At 46.9% G+C, this 22,146-nt stretch overlaps 1 protein-coding gene across 1 annotated transcript in view; it reads right to left on the reverse strand.

Annotated features, from left to right (window-relative positions):
- Positions 1-22,146, reverse strand: part of LOC147105427 (complement component C9-like) — a 130,021-nt gene that overhangs the window by 44,521 nt on the left and 63,354 nt on the right. Inside the window, 2 exon segments of the mRNA XM_086011730.1 lie at positions 8,890-9,028; positions 10,616-10,757. Coding sequence (XP_085867856.1) covers positions 8,890-9,028; positions 10,616-10,757 — 281 coding nt within the window.

Raw genomic sequence — 22,146 nt, forward strand, 5'->3', positions numbered from 1 at the left:
TCGGGAACATCCTCCCTGCATCCACCCGATCCAACCCCTTCACAATCTTATATGTTTCAATAAGATCACCCCTCATTCTTCTGAACTCCAATGAGTAGAGTCCCAATCTACTCAACCTCTCCTCATATGTCCATTCCCTCATCCCCGGGATTAACCGAGTGAACCTTCTTTGTACTGACTCGAGAGCAAGTATGTCTTTTCTTAAGTATGGACACCAAAACTGTATGCAGTATTCCAGGTGCGGTCTCACCAATACCTTGTACAACTGAAGCAATACCTCCCTATTTTTATATTCTATCCCCCTAGCAATGAAAGCCAACATTCCATTGGCCTTCTTAATCACTTGCTGCACCTGCATACTAACCTTTTGAGTTTCGTGCACCAGGACCCCCAGATCCCTTTGTACTTCAGTACTTTCCAGTTTCTTGCCATTAAGATAATAACTTGCTCTACGATTTTTCCTGCCAAAGTGCATAACCTCACACTTTCCAGTATTGTATTCCATCTGCCAAATCTCTGCCCACTTACTTAGCCTGTCTATGTCCCCTTGCAGGTTTTTTATGTCCTCCTCACTCACTACTTTCCCTCCCATCTTAGTATCATCTGCAAACTTTGATATGTTACACTCGGTCCCCTCCTCCAAATCGTTAATATAGATTGTAAAGAGTTGGGGACCCAGCACTGACCCCTGTGGAACACCACTAGTTACTGATTGCCAGTCTGAGAATGAACCATTTATCCCAACTCTCTGCCTTCTGTTAGATAGCCAATTCTCTATCCATGCCAGAATATTACCCCCAATCCCGTGATTTTTTATCTTAAGCAATAATCTTTTGTGTGGCACGTTGTCAAATGCCTTTTGGAAGTCTAAATACACTACGTCCACTGGTTCCCCTTTATCCACCCTGTATGTTACTTCCTCAAAGAACTCCAGCAAATTTGTCAAACATGACTTCCCCTTCATAAAACCATGCTGACTTTGTCCTATTAAATTATGATTATCCAAATGTCCTGTTACTGTCTCCTTAATAATTGATTCCAAAATTTTACCGACCACAGATGTTAGGCTAACCGGTCTATAGTTTCCAGCCTTCTGTCTACTGCCCTTTTTAAATAAGGGTGTTACATTAGCAGTTTTCCAGTCTGCCGGGACCTTTGTTGAGTCCAGGGAGTTTTGGAAAATTATTACTAATGCATCCACAATCCCTACCGCCACTTCCCTCAAGACCCTAGGATGTAAGCCATCAGGTCCAGGTGATTTATCCGCCTTGAGTCCCATTATTTTACCGAGTACCACTTCCTTAGTGATTTTGATCGTGTTTAGCTCCTCCCCCCCTATAGCCGCCTGTTTGTCCAGTGTTGGGATATTCTTAGTGTCTTCTACTATAAAGACTGATACAAAATATTCATTCAGTGTTTTTGCCATCTCCATATTTCCCACCATTAATTTCCCGGTCTCATCCTCTAAGGGACCAACATTTACTTTAGCCACCTTTTTCTTTTTATATAACTATAAAAACTCTTACTATCTGTTTTTATATTTTTTGCTAATTTACTTTCATAATCTATCTTCCCTTTCTTAATCAAATTTTTTGTTATTTTTTGCTGTCTTTTAAAGTTTTCCCAATCCTCTATCCTGCCACTAGATTTGGCTACCTTATATGCCTTTGTTTTTAGTCGAATACTATCCTTAATTTCTTTACTTAGCCACGGATGGCTGTCTTTTCTTTTACACCCTTTTCTTCTCAGTGGAGTATATATTTTTTGGAAGTTGTAAAATAACTCCTCAAATGCGCACCACTGATCATGTATCGTCTTACCCTTTAATCTATTTTCCCAATCCACTCTACTCAATTCCACTCTCATACCTTCATAGTCTCCTTTATTCAAGCTTAGCACGCTTGTTTGAGACCCAACCTTCTCACCCTCTAATTGAATATGGAATTCAACCATGTTATGGTCACTCATTCCAAGGGGATCCTTTACTAGGACATTTTTAATTAATCCTGTCTCGTTACACAGGACCAGATCTAAGGTTGCTTGCCCCCTGGTCGGTTCAGTTACATACTGCTCAAGAAACCCATCCCTAATACACTCAATGAACTCATCCTCAAGGCAGCCCTGCCCAATTTGATTTGTCCAATTAATATGACAGTTAAAATCCCCCATAATTATAGATGTTCCCTTATTACAAGCCTCAACTATTTCCTGATTGATACTCCGTCCAACAGAATTGCAACTGTTCGGAGGCCTATAGGCTACGCCCACTAGTGTTTTTTTCCCCTTATTATTCCTTACCTCCACCCAAACTGTTTCATTATCCTGATCTTTTGACCCAATATCATTTCTCTGTATTACAGTGATTCCTTCCTTTATTAACATAGCCACCCCACCTCCCCTTCCTTCCTGCCTGTCCTTCCTGATCGTTAAATAACCTGGTATGTTTAACTCCCAGGCATTGACACCCTGCAGCCATGTTTCTGTAATGGCCACAAGATCATACCCATATGTAGTTATTTGTGCCATTAACTCGTCTATTTTGTTACGAATGCTACATGCATTCAGATAGAGAACTTTCAAATATGTTTTGTGACACTTAGTTCCTGCTTTTGCCCTTTTTATTACTTTACCTTTTACTCCATACCTTCTGCCCCTTCCTGACACGCTCTGGTTTTTAATTTCCCCACTGCTACCTAAGTCTATGGCCTTCTCTGTTGTCATTTTTATTATTTGCTCTCTAGGAACCTCCCCCCCACTAGTTAGTTTAAAGCCCTCTCTACAGCCCTAGTTATATGATCCGCCAAGACTCTAGTCCCAGCACTGGCCAAGTGAAGCCCGTCCCAACGGAACAGCTCCCTCCTACCCCAGTACTGGTGCCAGTGTCCCAGGAAGCAAAACCCATTTCTCCCACACCAGTCTTTGAGCCACGCATTTAACTCTCTAATTTTATTTGTCCTAGCCAAATTCACTCGTGGCTCAGGTAATAATCCGATTATTACCCTTGAGGTTCTGTTTTTTAATTTGACCCCTAGCTGCTCATACTCCTTTAACAGAACCGGCTTCCTAGTCCTATCTACGTCGTTTGTACCAACATGGACCACGACAACTGGATCCACCCCCTCCCACTGCAAGTTTCTTTCCAGCCCAGAGGAGATGTCCTTAACCCTGGCACCGGGTAGGCAACACAGCCTTCGGGACTCTCACTCTCGGCTGCAGAGAACTCTATCTATCCCCCTAATAATACTATCCCCTACCACTACAACATTTCTATTTACTCCCCCCTCTTGAATGGCCCCCCATTCCACGGTGCTGTGGCCGGGTTGCTCATCCTCCCTGCAGTCCCTGCTCCTGTCCCCACAGGGAGTAAGAACCTCGAACCTGTTGGACAAGAGCAAGGGCTGCGGCTCCTCCAACACTACCTCCTGGATCCCTGTACCTGCCTCACTTGTAGTCACACCGTCCTGTCCCTGACCATGGGCTACATATGAATTAATTAACTTCATAGGTGTGACCACCTCCTGAAACACAGAGTCCAGGTACTTCTCCCCCTCCCTGATGTGTCGCAGTGTCTGAAGCTCAGACTCCAGCTCATCAACACGGAGCTGGAGTTCCTGTAGCAGCAGACACTTGTCACAGACGTAATCACCATGAGCCTCAATGGGGTCCACCGGCTCCCACATCTCGCAACAGTAACACATCACCTGCTCCATTCTATGTAATTAATTACATTTTTTATTGTTAGTTATGGACACCCTCTGCCCGATTTTAGATGCTAGTATCCCCTTTAATTAATTGGATTTAAATTAAATCAATCCCTCTAATTACACCAGTTAAATGGTTTACCAACAGTCACTCTGCACCAGAAAGGCCTTATTAACTACAACCCACAGAGTTAAAGTTTGAAAAGAGCACCTAACACCCCACTTACCCTAACTCACACTTACCCAAACTCACAGCACTCTCTGCTGACTCGCACTCAGTGCTTGCTCGCACTAGCACTGGTATTTTTATACTGTTTGTTTGTTTACAGCCAAATGAGTCACCCCTGCTGATTGGTTAGAAAACTGTGTGAGAAAGGAAGTATTAGGGGGTTTAGCAGCTTTAAAAGTGGATAAATCCCCAGGCCCGGATGAAAATCCTAGGGGGAGTGTTTGCTAGTGCTGTGGGGGAGGGTTTGAACTAAAATGGCAGGGGGTTGGGAACCTGAGCAGGGAGACAGAGGAAAGGGAAACAAGGATAAAAGCAAAAGATAGGAAGGAGAAAAACAAAAGTGGCAGTCAGGGAAATCAATGGTTTAAATCAAACATGGCCACAGCAAATAATAATTCTAATAGGTCTAAGAGCGTTAAAAAAACAAGCCTGAAGGCTTTGTGTCTTAATGCGAGGAGCATTTGTAATAAGGTGGATGAATTGGCTGCGCAAATAGAAGTAAACAAATACGATTTGGTTGGGATTACGGAAACGTGGCTCAAGGAAGGCCAGGACTGGGAACTCAACATCCAGGGGTATTCGATATTCAGGAAAGATAGGCAAAAAGGAAAGGGAGGTGGGGTAGCATTACTGGTTAAAGAAGGGATTAACACAATTGTAATGAAGGATATTAGCTCTGATGAGGTGGAATCTGTATGGGTAGAATTGAGAAATACTAAGGGGGAAAAAACGTTACTGGGAGTGGTTTATAGACCTCCAAACAGTAAGGTGGAGGTTGGGGATGGCATTAAAAGAGAAATTAAAGAAGCGTGCAATAAGGGCACAGTAGTCATCATGGGTGACTTTAATCTACATATAGATTGGGCCAACCAAATGAGTAACAATACTGTGGAGGAGGAATTCCTGGAGTGTTTACGGGATGGTTTCCTGGACCAATATGTCGAGGAACCAACCAGGGATCAGGCCATCTTAGACTGGGTATTATGTAACGAGAAAGGATTAATTAGCAATCTTGTTGTACGAGGCCCCTTGGGTCGGAGCGATCATAATATGATCGAAATCTTCATTAAGATGGAGAATGAAGTAGTTGACTCGGAGACTAGGGTCCTCAATTTAAATAAAGGAAACTACGATGGTCTGAGGAGCGAGTTGGGTAGGATTGATTGGGGAATGGCACTCAAAGGGTTGACGGTGGATAGGCAATGGCAAACATTCAAAGACCAAATGGATGAACTACAAAATTTGTTCATCCCAGTTTGGCATAAAAATAAAACAAAAAAGGTGACCCAACCGTGGCTAACAAGGGAAATTAGGGATAACATAAGGTCCAAGGAGAGGGCATATAAATTGGCCAGAAAAAGCAATAATCCTGAGGATTGGGAGCAGTTTAGGATTCAACAAAGGAGGACAAAGGGATTAATTAAGAAAGGGAAAATAGAATGTGAGAGTAAGTTTTCAGGGAACATAAAAACTGACTGTAAAAGCTTTTATAGATATGTGAAGAGAAAAAGATTGGTGAAGTCAAGCGTAGGTGCCTTGCAGTCAGAATCAGGGGAATTTATAATGGGGAACAAAGAAATGGCAGACCAACTAAATACATATTTTGGTTCTGTCTTCACAAAGGAGGACACAAATAACCTCCCAGAGATGCCGGGGAACATAGGATCTGATGAAAGGGTGGAACTGAAAGAAATCAGTATTTGTAGGGAAATGGTGTTAGGAAAATTGATGGGACTGAAGGCCGATAAATCCCCAGGGCCTGATAATCTACATCCCAGGGTACTTAAGGAAGTGGCCCTAGAAATAGTAGATGCATTGCTGGTCATCTTCCAGAACTCGATAGACTCTGGAACGGTACCCATGGATTGGCGGGTAGCTAATGTTACCCCACTATTCAAAAAGGGTGGTAGAGAAATGACGGGGAATTATAGACCGGTAAGCTTGACATCGGTAGTGGGGAAAATGCTAGAGTCCATTATAAAAGATGTAATAGCAGAGCACTTGGAAATCAGTGACTGGATCGGACAAAGTCAACATGGATTTACAAAAGGTAAATCATGCTTGACTAATCTACTGGAATTTTTTGAGGATGTAACTGGTAAAATAGATAAGGGAGAACCAGTGGATGTGGTGTATTTGGACTTTCAGAAGGCTTTCGATAAGGTCCCGCATAAGAGATTAGCGAGCAAAATTAAGGCACATGGGATTGGGGGCAAGGTATTGACTTGGATAGAGAACTGGTTGGCAGACAGAAAGCAAAGAGTTGGAATAAACGGGTCGTTTTCCGAGTGGCAGGCAGTGACTAGTGGGGTACCGCAAGGATTGGTCCTAGGACCCCAGCTGTTCACAATGTATATTAATAATCTGGACGAGGGATTGGATGTAATATCTCCAAATTTGCAGACGACACAAAGCTGGGTGGGAGGGTACGCTGTGATGAGGATGTCGTGAAACTCCAGCACGATTTGGACAGGTTGGGTGATTGGGCATAAACATGGCAAATGCACTATAATGTGGATAAATGTGAGGTTATCCACTTTGGTGGCAAAAACAGGAAGGCAGATTATTATTTGAATGGCAATAGATTGGGAGAAGGGGAAGTGCAAAGAGACCTGGGTGTTCTTGTACACCAGTCGCTGAAGGTAAGCATGCAGGTGCAGCAGGCGGTTAAGAAGGCAAATGGTATGTTGGCCTTCGTAGCAAGAGGGTTCGAGTACAAGAACAAGGATGTCTTGCTGCAGTTGTACAGGGCCTTGGTGAGACCACACCTTGAGTATTGTGCGCAGTTTTGGTCGCCTTACCTGAGGAAGGACGTTCTTGCCATGGAAGGAGTGCAGCGAAGATTCACCAGGCTGATACCTGGGATGGCAGGAATGACGTATGAGGAGAGATTGTGTCGATTGGGCTTATACTCACTGGAGTTTAGAAGATTGAGAGGGGATCTCATTGAAACCTATAAAATTCTGTCAGGCCTGGACAGACTAGATGCAGGAAGGATGTTTCTGATGGCCGGGGAGTCCAGAACCAGGGGTCATAGTCTAAGGATAAGGGGTAAGCCATTTAGGACTGAAATGAGGAGGAATTTCTTCACCCAGAGAGTGGTGAACCTGTGGAATTCTCTGCCACAGAGTGCGGTGGAGGCCAGTTCATTAAGTATATTCAAGAAAGAGTTGAATATATTTCTTAAGGCTAAAGAGGTCAAGGGATATGGGGAGAAGGCAGGGACAGGGTACTGAATTTGGATGATCAGCCATGATCTCATTGAATGGCGGAGCAGGCTCGAAGGGCCAAATGGCCAAATCCTGCTCCTATCTTCTATGTTTCTATAAATGTATCCCAGGCTGTTAAGCGAAGCAAAAGAGGAAATAGCAGAGGCCCTGACCATCATTTTCCAATCCTCTCTGGCTTCAGGTGTGGTGCCGGAGGACTGGAGGACTGCTAATGTGGTACCCTTGTTTAAAAAGGGAGAAAAGGAGAAACCGAGTAATTACAGGCCAGTCAGCCTAACCTCGGTGGTGGGAAAATTTTGGAAAGAATTCTGAAGGACAGGATAAATCTTCATTTAGAAAGACACGGATTAATCAAGGATAGTCAGCACAATTTGTTAAGGGAAGGTCATGTCTGACAAACTTGATCGAATTTATTGAGGAGGTAACAAGGAGGGTAGATGAGGGTAGTGCATTTGATGTAGTGTATATGGACTTTAGCAAGGCTTTTGATAAGGTTCCACATGGCAGACTGGTCACGAAGTTAAAAGCCCATGGGATCCAGGGCAAAGTGTCAAGTTGGATTCTAAACTGGCTCGGAGACAGGAAGCAGAGGGTAATGGTTGATGGGTGTTTTTGTGACTGGAAGGCTGTTTCCAGTGGGGTTCCGCAGGGCTCAGTACTGGGTCCCTTGTTTTTTGTGGTATATATCAATGATCTAGACTTGAATATAGGGGGTATGATTAAGAAGTTTGCAGATGATACTAAAATCGGCTGTGTGGTTGATACTGAAGAAGGAAGCTGTAGACTGCAGGAAGATATCAGTAAATTGGTCAGGTGGGCAGAACAGTGGCAAATGGAATTCAATCCAGAGAAGTGTGAGGTAATGCATTTGGGGAGGGCTAACAAGGAAAGGGAATACACATTAAATGGTAGGACACTGAGTAGTGTAGGGGAACAAAGGGACCTTGGAGTGCATGTCCACAGATCCCTGAAGGTAGCAGGCCAGGTAGATAAGGTGGTTAAGGCGGCATACGGAATGCTTGCCTTTATTAGCCGTGGCATAGAATACAAGAGCAGGGGGGGGTTATGCTTCAACTGTATAAAACACTAGTTAGGCCTCAGCTAGAGTACTGCGTGCAGTTCTGGTCACCACATTACAGGAAAGATGTGATTGCACTAGAGAGGGTACAGAGGAGATTTACAAGGATGTTGCTGGGAGTAGAGAATCTTAGCTATGAGGAAAGACTGGATAGGCTGGGTCTGTTTTCCTTGGAACAGAGGAGGCTGAGGGGAGACCTTATTGAGGTGTATAAAATTATGAGGGGCCTAGATAAAGTGGATAGAAAGGACCTATTTCCCTTAGCAGAGGGGTCAAAAACCAGGGGGCACAGATTTTAAGTAATTGGTGGAAGGTTTAGAGGGGATTTGAGGGGAAATTTCTTCACCCAGGGGGTTGTGGGGGTCTGGAACTCACTGCCTGAAAGGGTGGTAGAGGCAGGAACCCTAACCACATTTAAAAAGTACTTGGATGTGCACTTGGGATGCTCTAACCTGCAGGGCTACGGACCAAGAGCTGGGAAGCGGGGTTAGGCTGGATAGCTTTTTGTTGGCCGGCGCGGACACGATGGGCCGAAATGGCTCCTTCCGTGTTGTAACTTTCTATGATTCTATGAATCTCTCCCACCCCATAGCCAGATTCACCCAATGTGACATTCACGGTAAGTTTCTCTCCACCCCAGGACTATCATACCTGATAGTGGAAACTTATAATGTTCCAGGGGACACGGAAACGGGTCTTTCTATTTCCATCGTAGACGCTGTCACAATTCCCGTTGTAGAATTTGTTATTGAAGGGACTTCTCCTGGGCTCCATCCCAAAGATGTTCAGTCTGAAAACCAAGTTTCAGCTCAAATCAGCCCAGAGTCTCGATGGCTGTTAGTCCTCACTCTCTCTGTCTCTCTCCAGATTAAGTCTGCTCCCTGTCCCTCGCTCTCTCTCGCTTTCTCTCTCTCCCTCTCTCCAGATTAAGTCTGTTCTCTGTCCCTCCCTCCCTCTCTCTCTCTGTCCCTCCCTCCCTCTCTCTCTGTCCCTCCCTCCCTCTCTCTCTGTCCCTCCCTCCCTCTCTCTCTGTCCCTCCCTTCCTCTCTCTCTGTCCCTCCCTTCCTCTCTCTCTGTCCCTCCCTCCCTCTCTCTCTGTCCCTTCCTCTCTCTCTGTCCCTCCCTCCCTCTCTCTCTATCCCTCCCTCCCTCTCTCTCTGTCCCTCCCTCCCTCTCTCTCTGTCCCTTCCTCTCTCTCTGTCCCTCCCTCCCTCTCTCTGTGTCCCTCCCTCCCTCTCTCTGTCCCTCCCTCTCTCTCTGTCCCTCCCTCCCTCTCTGTCCCTCCCTCCCTCTCTCTCTGTCCCTCCCTCCCTCTCTCTGTGTCCCTCCCTCCCTCTCTCTGTCCCTTCCTCTCTCTCTGTCCCTCCCTCCCTCTCTCTCTGTCCCTCCCTCCCTCTCTCTGTGTCCCCCCCTCCCTCTCTCTCTGTCCCTCCCTCCCTCTCTCTCTGTCCCTCCCTCCCTCTCTCTCTGTCCCTTCCTCCCTCTCTCTCTGTCCCTTCCTCTCTCTCTCTCTGTCCCTCCCTCCCTCTCTCTCTGTCCCTCCCTCCCTCTCTCTCTGTCCCTCCCTTCCTCTCTCTCTGTCCCTCCCTCCCTCTCTCTCTGTCCCTCCCTCCCTCTCTCTGTGTCCCTCCCTCTCTCTCTCTGTCCCTCCCTCCCTCTCTCTCTGTCCCTCCCTCCCTCTCTCTCTGTCCCTTCCTCTCTCTCTGTCCCTCCCTCCCTCTCTCTCTGTCCCTTCCTCTCTCTCTGTCCCTCCCTCCCTCTCTCTCTGTCCTTTCCTCTCTCTCTCTCTGTCCCTCCCTCCCTCTCTCTCTGTCCCTTCCTCTCTCTCTCTCTGTCCCTTCCTCTCTCTCTGTCCCTCCCTCCCTCTCTCTCTGTCCCTCCCTCTCTCTCTGTCCCTCCCTCCCTCTCTCTCTGTCCCTCCCTCCCTCTCTCTCTGTCCCTCCCTCCCTCTCTCTCTGTCCCTCCCTCCCTCCCTCCCTCTCTCTGTCCCTCCCTCCCTCTGTGACCCTCCCTCCCTCTCTCTCTGTCCCTCCCTCCCTCTCTCTCTGTCCCTCCCTCCCTCCCTCTCTCTCTCTGTCCCTCCCTCCCTCTGTGTCCCTCCCTCCCTCTCTGTCCCTCCCTCCCTCTCTGTGTCCCTCCCTCCCTCTCTCTCTGTCCCTCCCTTCCTCTCTCTCTGTCCCTCCCTCCCTCTCTCTCTGTCCCTCCCTCCCTCTCTCTGTGTCCCTCCCTCCCTCCCTCCATCTCTCCACAGACTGTCCTCTCTCTCCAGACTAAGTCCCCTCTCTCCGCTGGAGTACTACATAAATGAGAATTGATTTAAAGTCCTAACTTGCCCTGCCTGACTGTTGCGAGCCCTGTTGCCCAGCCCGGTACTTACCCTGACCCTGCAGTCTCTCCTATTTCCAAAGGCTCCATGACTGTGCGACAAGGCGACCTGTACGAATCACAGTCGTCTTCATCGCTGTAGTCACCACAGTCATTATCATCGTTACACTTCAGCCTCATCCTGATACAGTGCCCTGTTGGGGACAAAAACACAGAACACTAGTAGAGATCTGACTCCCATTGCTAAATCTGAAAGTACCAAGTGATCCAGACTCCCAAGAACCTGCTGTGAAGACCTGGACCACACCAGGAGATGGAGAAGGTCCCGCTGCAGTTCCGTAACCCGCCTCTAGATGGCGGGTGTGCTTTGCAACTGCTGGCGACCTCTAGTGGCAGCACACCAGCACTGCACCCAATACACAGTCCGACATAGAAACATAGAAGATAGGAGCAGGAGCAGGCCATTCGGCCCATCGAGCCTGCTCTGCCATTCAATGAGATCATGGCTGATCATCCAAATTCAGTACCCTGTCCCTGCTTTCTCCCCTATCCCTTGATCCCTTTAGCCTCAAGAAATATAACTAACTCCTTCTTGAATATATTTAATGAATTGGCCTCTACTGCCTTCTGTGGTAGAGAATTCCACAGGTTCACCACTCTCTGGGTGAAGAAATTCCTCCTCATCTCAGTCCTAAATGGCTTACCCCTTATCCTTAGACTGTGACCCCTGGTTCTGGACTCCCCTGCCATCAGGAACATCCTTCCTGCATCTAGTCTGTCTAGCCCTGTTAGAATTTTATAAGTTTCAATGAGATCCCCTCTCATTCTTCTAAACTCCAGCGAGTATAAGCCCAATCGACCCTGTAATGTATATACCTTTAAGGGGGGAACTATCTTTTACAGCTCATGTATACTGCAGTACCGGCAGTGACCACACCTGTATATAGCACTGAGTAGTAATCTGTACAGATCAGTTCCCGTGTGAGCCACGTTGAGTAAACACCTGTTGTACCGTTCTCCTGCAGTCTGTGTCTTATTATACACAGACACAACATTGGCGACAAGGCAAGTTCGAACCTACCTGCAACTCTGCATCACCTCCCGGGGATTCGTTCCTGGAGATCAGTGGATTGGAGGTCAAGGCCAGAGACTCGGGCGTCAACCACGGGCAACCGCCCAGTCATCCAGCAGAGACTCGAGAATTGCGGGGGAGGCTGTCGAGAGCCAGGCTTGGCTTTCCAGTCGAGGTGGTCCAGCGAAACGGGCTGGCAACAGGTAGTGCGCAGACCCTTCCCGGACAGCGGCGGGCTAGAGCCCGACCGAGCGGCACAGCAAAGGGCCGAGCAGCGTCGACGGGGGAGAGAGAGAGGGCAGAGTGCACAGGGCGCAGCCGGTGTTCAGGGGCCGAGCAGCGTCGGAGAGAGGGAGAGAGAGACGCGCAGAAACCCGCGAGGCGCCACCATTGCCACGAGGACCGCCGAGAGCGGCGTTGGCAGCAGCGCAGGAGAAGCGTGCGAAACCTACAGGGCGCCGCCATTGCCACGAGAACCGCCGGGAGCGGCGTTGGCAGCAGCGGGGGAGGAAGGAAAGCGCGGGAGACGCCATTTTAAGCCATTGGGAGAAGCCATTTTAAACCACACCCAAAATGCCGAAGAGTGGCAGTATCACCGCGTTTGACAATGAAGTCGAAGATTGGACTACATATGTCGAACGAATAGAGGTATACTGCAAGGCAAATGAGGTGTCAGATGACAAGAAAGCGCCGATATTGTTAAATTTAATGGGTGCAAAGGCGTATGGGTTATTACGAAATCTAGTAACCCCAACGAAGCCAATGGAAAAGAGTTTTGAAGACATAGTAACGATACTACAGGAACATTTAAACCCCACACCGCTGCTGATAGCAGAAAGATTCAAGTTTCACAAACGGAACCAGCATAAGGATGAAAGCAATGCTGATTATTTAACAGAACTGCGCAAACTATCGAAACACTGCCAGTTTGGAGCGGGACTGGCAGATACCTTAAGGGACAAGTTTGTGTGTGGGTTTCACAGTGAAGGAACCCAGAAACGGCTTTTATCTGAAAAGGACCTTACGCTGGAAAAGGCTTCCAGCATTGCGGTATCATATGAAGCAGCAGCACGGGGCGCTGCAGAGATACAACAGAGACCGCAAGAATATGGCACAAATGAAATGTCATATAGAACAGAGAAGTGCTATCGCTGCGGCAGAACAACACACGACCAGAATGATTGCTGGTTCAAAGACAAAGTGTGCAGACAGTGTGGAAAAGTAGGACACATAGCACGAGTCTGCAGGTCGGGAAGAAAACCAGCAATAAGAAACCTACCAAAGAAAAGTACAAGAAGGTATATAAGATGACGGAGAATAGTTCAGACGAACAAAAGAGTGATAACGACTCCGAAAGCAGGGAACTGAGTTGTCTGAAACTACATAATGTGATCACAACGGAGGATCACCGAACCATTTGGGTCACTCTCCTCTCAAGATAGCAGGAGTCCAGGTAAAGATGGAATTGGACACAGGATCAGCCCTAACAGTCATAAACCAACGGGACTACGAGCGGCTATCCTCACACATACCCTTGAGAGACACAAAAATTATTCTGAAGACGTACACGGGGCAAAAAGTCTACCCCAAAGGAAAAATAAGGGTGGACCGTTATATATAACGGTAAGGAAACACCAAAACTAAACCTGTATGTATTGCAAGATGGAGGACCACCATTACCGGACGTGAATGGATCCAGAAAATACAACTGGATTGGCATTCCATACAGGCACTGACTGTGGCTGACAAAAAGGATGATGACGTCACACCTGGGTGACTGTCAAAGATCCTAACTGACGCGAAAGAAGTGTTCCAGCAAGGACTCAGAACACTAAAAGGCATGACAGCGATGATTAAAATTGAAGAAAATGCAAGCCCAAAATTTTTAAGTCCAGACTGGTACCTTATGCGAACCACCCAGCCGTCGAAGCAGAGCTGGAGAGTCTGGAACGTTCAGGTGTACTGTCCAAGGTAGACTGGAGCGAGTGGGCTACACCCATCGTCCCTGTGATGAAAAAGTCATTGAGCAGCACGCCTGGGGAACCAAGGAAGGTTTGCATCTGTGGGGACTTTAAGGTAACAGTGAACCCGGTCCTTCACACCGTACAATATCCACTTCCGCGGATTGAAGATATTTTCGCCTCGCTATCTGGAGGGAAACGCTTCACTAAGATTGATCTGGCCCAGACGTATCTGCAAATGGAGGTAGAAGAAGCATCAAAAAAATACCTCACAATCAACACCCATAAAGGCCTCTACCAATACAACCGGCTGGTATTCGGGGTAGCATCAGCTCCGGCTATTTGGCAGAGGGCAATGGAACAAGTCCTGCAAGGGATCCCAGGGACCCAGTGTTATTTGGACGACATCCTGGTCACGGGCGAAAATGACAGTGATCACCTTGCCAACCTGGAGCAGGTGCTCACTAGATTGCAGGAATATGGGCTCCGAGCTAACCGCCCCAAATGCGAGTTTTTTAGAAAACAGAACTCGTATTGTGGACACGTTATCGATAAAGAGGGGTTACATAAGTCCCCAGAGAAGATTGAGGCAGTAGTCAAGGCTCCAGCACCGGAAAATGTGTCACAACTGAGGTCGTTCCTTGGGCTGGTTGTAGTGTCCGTGTGTAGATAAAGACACTGAAGACAGGAGTTGGTTCATAGGTATTTACAAAGGAAGTCTGGGGGGGGGGGGTTTCTAAAGGATATACACAATACACAGGCTTATATAGCCCAAGTGGCAATTACCGGCATTACGCACACCTGGGGCTCTTAAAGGCACATACACCATAATTGCTCTTAAAGGCACATACACCACAATTCCTCCCCTTCTAGCTAACTAGTACATCATATTTTAAGTAATTATTAATTACATGTTATATGCAAAATAATATATATTGCTGTATTAATTAATTATAAGTTAGTCTCTCAGGAGGCTTCCTGACTCGGTCCGGATAACGCCTTGGGGGTGTAGTAGTTTCTGGTGGTGTAGTAGGTTCTTCTGGCAAGGCTGATTCGGCTTGAAGGCCAGTGTCGGGTTCATCGGGCTCCAGTATCACCGGATCGGAGGTAGATATGGGTATCTCTACTTCATCGTTAGATGTATAGAGTGGTGGTGTAGGTTGTCCCTTTTCGGATGACTTGATGATTTGGTCAGCATGGTGCCTTATTATGCTGTCTCCGATGTCCACGGTATACATCAGTGGTCCTAATCGTGTGCAGATAGATCCAGGCTGCCATTTCTCAGTACGGTAGTCCCGGGCCAAAACCGGTTGGCCTATCTGGAAGGCCCTAGTTGGCCTTTCATTCATGCCCTGAAACTGCCGGTTCTCCACGTCCCTTCGGATGTTGGGCTTGACCAAATCCAGCCGGCATCTTAGGTTTCTATTGTAGAACATCATGGCGGGAGTTTGGTTAGTAACCATATGCGTTGCATTCCTATATGCAAATAAGAAGTTATCCACCTTGTGCTGAAGTTTTATGTCTTTATTACCCATGGCCTTGATGGCCGCCTTGAAGGTCTGGACAAACCTTTCAGCCAATCCATTGGTGGCGGGATGGTATGGGGCGGACATGTAGTGCTTTACCCCATTGTTCTTTAAGAACTTTCTGAATTCTTCGGACACAAATTGCGGTCCATTATCAGAACATATCTGCTCCGGCAGCCCATTCCTGGCAAATATGGTCCTTAATACTGTGATGGTTTTTTCCGTGGTGGTGGAGGACATCTTTATTACCTCCGGCCACTTGGAGTGTGCATCAACTGCGATTAAGAACATTGAGTCCATAAATGGACCAGCAAAGTCGATGTGCACCCTTTGCCAGGGAGATGAGGGCCACTCCCATGGATGTAGAGGGGCCTGTGGCGGAGCATTTTGGACCTTCTGGCATCCTGGGCAGCTCTTGGTCATGTCTTCGATGTCTCCATCGATACCTGGCCACCATACAAACGCCCTAGCTAGGTTCTTCATTTTCACTCCACCCAGATGCCCCTCGTGAAGCTCCTTTAGCACTTTATCCTGGAGTTTGGGTGGAATCACCACTCTGGATCCACACATCAAGGTTCCTCGGCACACTGACAGCTGTTCTCTTCTTTGCGAGAATGCTGGCAACAGTGGTTCGCCATGTGCTGGCCATCCCTTCACTGTTAAATCGTAGACCCGTGAGAGAGTAGGGTCATTTCTTGTCTCCCTTTCAATGGCAGAATTTGTCACCGGTAGACATTCCACTATGGTAGAGTGGAATATCTCTACTGGGTCTACTGTAGGTGCCTCTTCTATCGTTGGCAACGGTAGGCGTGATAAACCGTCAGCATTCCCATGCTGTTTTGACCCTTTGTATTCAATGTTGTATTGGTGTGCCCCTAGAAAAAGGGACCACCTCTGTAGTCTTTGTGCCATCATAATGGGGACACCTTTTTTAGGGTTGAATATGGAGATGAGGGGTTGATGGTCAGTCAGCAAGGTAAATTTTTGTCCGTGTAGGTAATGGTTGAATTTCTTCACTCCCCATACCAGGCTGAGTGCTTCCCTGTCTATCTGGGCATAGTTACGCTCAGCTGAGTTCAATGAGCGTGACGCAAAAGCTATCGGCCGTTCCGAGCCATCAGGGAATCTATGGGGCAATACCGCTCCTATGCCGTAAGGGGATGCATCGCACGCCAGTCTGATTGGTAGTGATGGGTTGTAATGAGCCAAAATTTTCTCGGATGTGATTAAGTCTTTACATTTATGGAAGGCACGTTTACAGTCTTCGTTCCATTTCCAAATCACTCCTGTCTGTAGAAGATCATTAAGAGGGTGTAGAATAGTTGATAAGTTCGGTAAAAATTTATGATAGTAATTCATTAATCCCAGGAATGACCTTAATTGTGAAACATTTTCCGGTGCTGGGGCTTTTATAACTGCTTCAATTTTTTCAGGTGACTTATGCAACCCTTCCTTATTAATTATGTGACCACAATATGATATCTGATTTTGGAAAAATTCGCACTTGGGGCGATTTGCTCGTAGGCCCCATTCTTTCAGCCTAGTGAGCACCTGCTCCAAATTGGCAAGGTGCTCGTTGTCATTTTCTCCTGTTATAAGGATGTCGTCTAGGTAGCATTGAGTCCCCGGAATCCCTTGCAGGACTTGCTCCATAGCTCTTTGCCAGATAGCTGGAGCTGATGCTATTCCAAAAACCAGTCGATTGTACTGGTACAGGCCTTTGTGTGTGTTTATTGTGAGATACTTTTTAGAGGTCTCCTCAACCTCCATCTGTAGATATGCCTGTGCCAAGTCAATTTTTGTGAAACGTTTCCCTCCGGATAGTGAGGCGAAAATATCTTCTATCCTCGGAAGAGGATACTGTACCGTTTGAAGGACCGGGTTTACAGTCACCTTAAAGTCCCCACAGATGCGAATTTTTTTCTGTTCCTCAGAGTTATTGTTCAATGTTTTTTTCATGACTGGAACGATGGGTGTTGCCCATTCGCTCCAATCTATTTTGGATAATATGCCTGCCTTTTCCAAATTCTTCAGCTCTGCCTCAACTGCCAGACGTATTGCGTATGGCACCGGTCTTGCCTTAAAATTTTTTGGAATTGCTGTATCTTCCACTTTTATTGAGGCGGTGATGCCTTTCAAGGTTCCTAGTTTCTCTTGAAACACTTCTTTGGCGTTGGCCAAGATGTCTTTTAATCGTTCAGGTATGATGTCATCATTGTTTTTTTCCTTACTGGTCACCGTCAGTGCCTGAATGGAGTGCCAGTCTAAACGTATCTTCCTTATCCATTCACGCCCCAACAACGGTGGACCACCATCTTGTAGAATGTATAAATACAACTTTTGTATTTCTTTGCTGTTGTATACCACAGGCACCCTTATTTTTCCTTTGGGGTAGACTTTCTGACCCGTATATGTTTTTAAGATAATGGATGTGTCTTTTAGAGGTATATGCGAAAATAGCCTCTCGTAATCTCGTCGATTTATTACGGTTAGAGCTGATCCTGTATCTAGCTCCATTTTAACTGGGGACCCTGCTATTGTGAGGGTAACCCAAATGGTTTGGTAATCCTCTTTGGCAAGTACATTATGTAATTTGAGACAGCTTAGTCTCTTGTTTCCGGAGTCGCTATCGCTATTCTGGTCTTCGGAGCTATTGTCCGTCATCATTTGTACCTTCCTGTACTTTTCTTTATTGATTTTTTGTTTTCTGTCAGTGGATTTATTTTGTCCAGATTGGCATACCCGTGCAATGTGTCCAATCTTACCACATTGCCTGCATGCTTTGCCCTTGAACCAGCAGTCCCTCTGGTTATGGGTGGATCTGCCGCAGCGATAACATCTTCCGAACTCCTGTGTCATTTTATGGGTGCCGAAGTCCTGTGTCTCTTGTTGTATCTCTGCAGCTCCTTTTGCTGCTGCTTCATATGATACAGCCATACTGAAAGCTTTGTCCAATGCTAAATCTTTTTCAGAAAGCAGTCTTTTTTGTGTTCCTTCACTTAAGAGACCGCAAACAAATTTGTCTCGAAGATAATCCGATAGTCCTGCTCTGAATTGGCAGTACTTTTAAAGCTTTCTTAATTCGGTTAGGTAATCAGCGTTACTTTCATTCTTGTGTTGATTTCTCTTGAAGAACTTGAATTGTTCCGCTATCAGCAGCGGTGTTGGGTTTAAATGCTCCTGCAGGGTATCAACAATTTCTTTAAAAGTCTTGTCCTTTGGTTTGGCTGGAGTGATTAAATTTCATAACAGCCCGTATGTCTTCGCGCCCATTAAGTTCAGAAGTACTGAAGCTTTTTTTTCATCTGTTATTCCATTTGCAGTGCAATAAACCTCTACTCTTTCCACGTATGTGGTCCAATCTTCTATTTCGCCATCAAAAGCCTCAATATTACCAGATTTAGGCATTTCAGAAAAGATATGGCGCTTCCCGCGCTTTTTTTTTCTCTCTGTAGCAACGATATGGCGCTTCCCGCGCTTTCCCGCCGCTGCTACCGATAACAACGCTGTTTTACTGTGGTTTCCGTTTATTCACTGTTGGAGACTCGTTCCCGACGGAGGTCTAAACGCTGACCTGCTTGCCGCACCGGCCGTCTCTCGAGTGCACCCTCCCAGTCCGTTATTGCTTGCCTCCGATTTCGCTGCCTATCTCAGCTGTAGAGCCCACCGCTGGAGCTCCAGCCTGACGCCCAGGAAGGATTAGCGCAGTACCTGTCACCAGCTTGGCCAGCTGGTGAAACCACAGTTTCTCTTACTTCCTTGAGTCTTCTGGACACTGGAGGAATCGATGTCCTTGAGGTGCTGCCGAATTGCAGGTAAGTTCGTTTCCACTTCGTCGCCACTGTAGTGTCCGTGTGTAGATAAAGACACTGAAGACAGGAGTTGGTTCATAGGTATTTACTAAGCAAGTCTGGGGGTGGGGGTTTCTAAAAGATATACACAATACACAGGCTTATATAGCCCAAGTGGCAATTACCGGCATTACGCACACCTGGGGCTCTTAAAGGCACATACACTATAATTGCTCTTAAAGGCACATACACCACACTGGTAAACTACTACCATAAGTTCTTGCCAAATTTGTCTACAATACTACACCCACTGAACACCCTACTGCAAACTGGGGTGCCATGGAAGTGGAGTGACGAATGTAGACGAGCTTTCCAGAAGAGCAAAACACTAATAACATCAAAAGAGGTATTGGCCCATTACAACCCAGCATTACCAATTCGGTTGGCATGTGATGTGTCACCCTACGGCATTGGAGCGGTGCTGTCGCACAAATTCTCAGACGGCTCAGAGAGGCCAATAGCCTTTGCGTCACGATCACTAACCTCAGCCGAGCGTAACTATGCCCAGATTGACAGGGAGGCCCTCAGCCTAGTGTGGGAGTGAAAAAGTTCAATCACTATCTGCACGGGCACAAATTCACCTTGCTGACTGTGGAGGAAGCACCAGCAGTGGATCCTGTCAAAATATTCCATTCGACTATAGTTGAATACCTACCAGTAACTAACGCTTGTATCGAAAAGGAAACCCGAAATGACCCGACACTGTCTCGGGTATATGATTTGACGGTGAAGGGATGGCCAGCACATGGCGACTCACTGTTGCCAGCATTCTCGACAAGGAGAGAACAGCTGTCAGTGTGCCGGGGGACCTTGATGTGTGGATCCCGAGAGGTAATTCCACCCAAGTTAAGGGATAGAGTGCTCAATGAGCTTCATGAGGGTCATCTGGGAGGGGTAAAAATGAAAAGCCTTGCCAGGGCTTATGTGTGGTGGCCGGGAATCGATAAACAAATCGAGGACCTGACCAAGAGCTGCTCAGGATGCCAGAAAGTCCAAAATGCACCACCACAGGCCCCTCTACACCCATGGGAGTGGCCCTCATCTCCATGGCAACGGGTGCATATTGATTTTGCTGGTCCATTCATGGACTCAATGTTTTTAATAGCCGTGGATGCGCACTCGAAATGGCCTGAGGTCATCAAAATGTCCTCCACCACCACAGAGAAAACTATTGCAGTCCTACGGACCATTTTTGCCAGGAATGGCTTGCCAGAACAGATTTGCTCCGATAACGGACCACAGTTTGTGTCCGAAGAGTTCCGGAGGTTCTTGAAAAAGAATGGGGTAAGGCATTGCACATCTGCCCCGTATCATCCAGCCACAAATGGATTGGCTGAGAGGTTCGTACAAACCTTTAAGAAGGCAATAAAGGCTATGTACAATGACAACATTCCGCTGCAGCACAAGGTGGACAACTTCCTGTTCGCCTACCGGAATGCGACACATGCAGTCACCAACCAAGCCCCAGCCATGATGTTCTTTAACCGAAGGTTAAGATCTCGCCTGGATTTGCTCAGACCAAACGTACGAAGAGATGTTGAGAGTAAGCAATTCCAGCACATCCATGAGAAGCCAACAAGGAGCTTCAATGTAGGGCAACCAGTCTTGGCCCGCGACTACCGAACAGAAAAATGGCAGCCAGGAACGATATGCACACGGCAGGGCCCACTAATGTACACAGTGGACGTTGGGGAGAGCATCGTGAGACGACATGCTGACCAGATCCTAGAGTCACAGGAACAAGTCAACCCCATGCCTCACCCATACGTACCTGGTGATGAACCCGACGTACAGGTCGCATCTACCTCAGAAACAGTAGCATCGGAAGCTGATGAACCAACCGACGACAGGGGGCCAGAATCGCCTCCGCACCAAGAGCAAGACACTCGGGAAAGGCGCTATCCAGAAAGGATCAGGAAGCCTCCCCAAAAACTGAATATATATATAGACTATTTTCAGCTAATGTTGCATGTTAAAAGTGTTAATTGTAATTAGTTTGATATTTAATTGTTAAATGAGTGTTATGGTACTGTTAATCTAAAAGGGGAGGAATTGTAATGTATATACCTTTAAGGGGGGAACTATCTTTTACAGCTCATGTATACTGCAGTACCGGCAGTGACCACACCTGTATATAGCACTGAGTAGTAATCTGTACAGATCAGTTCCCGTGTGAGCCACGTTGAGTAAACACCTGTTGTACCGTTCTCCTGCAGTCTGTGTCTTATTATACACAGACACAACAGACTCAATCTCTCCTCATATGTCGTTTCTGCCATCTCAGGTATCAGCCTGGTGAATCTTCGCTGCACTCCCTCCATGGCAAGAACATCCTTCCTCAGATAAGGCGACCAAAACTGCACACAATACTCAAGGTGTGGTCTCACCAAGGCCCTGTACAACTGCAGCAAGACATCCTTGCTCCTGTACTCGAATCCTCTCGCTACGAAGGCCAACATACCATTTGCCTTCTTAACCGCCTGCTGCACCTGCATGCTTACCTTCAGCGACTGGTGCACAAGAACATTCAGGTCTCGTTGCACTTCCCCTTCTCCCAATCTATTGCCGTTCAGATAATAATCTGCCTTCTGTTTTTGCCACCAAAGTGGATAACCTCGCATTTATCCACGTTATACTGCATCTGCCATATTACCCAACCTGTCCAAATCATACTGGAGTTTCTCAGCATCCTCCTCACAGCTTTGTGTCATCTGCAAACTTGGAGATATTACATCTAGTTCCTCGTCTAGATCATTAATATATATTGTGAATAGCTGGGGTCCTAGGATCAATCCCTGCGGTACCCCACTAGTCACTGCCTGCCACTTGGAAAAAGACCCGTTTATTCCAACTCTTTGCTTCCTGTTTGCCAACCAGTTTTCTATCCAAGTCAGTACCTTGCCTCCAATCCTTTGTGCTTTAACTTTACAAGCTAATCTCTTATGCGGGACCTCATCAAAAGCCTTCTGAAAGTCCAAATACACCACATCCACTGGTTCTCCCTTATCTATTCTACCAGTTACATCCTCAAAAAATTCCAGTAGATTAGTCAAGCATGATTTACCTTTTTTTCCAACAGGACACAACACGGCCGCCAAACACAATGGCCCATAAATTCTGTCCCCCACGGGTGTGTACGCGCTGTGTGCTCACCCGTAGGGCCAACGGAAGTG

This window comes from Somniosus microcephalus, chromosome 18 (genome assembly GCF_052327205.1).
Source record: "Somniosus microcephalus isolate GS21.2 chromosome 18, FLI_Smic_1.0, whole genome shotgun sequence".
Classification (NCBI taxonomy): domain Eukaryota; kingdom Metazoa; phylum Chordata; class Chondrichthyes; order Squaliformes; family Somniosidae; genus Somniosus; species Somniosus microcephalus.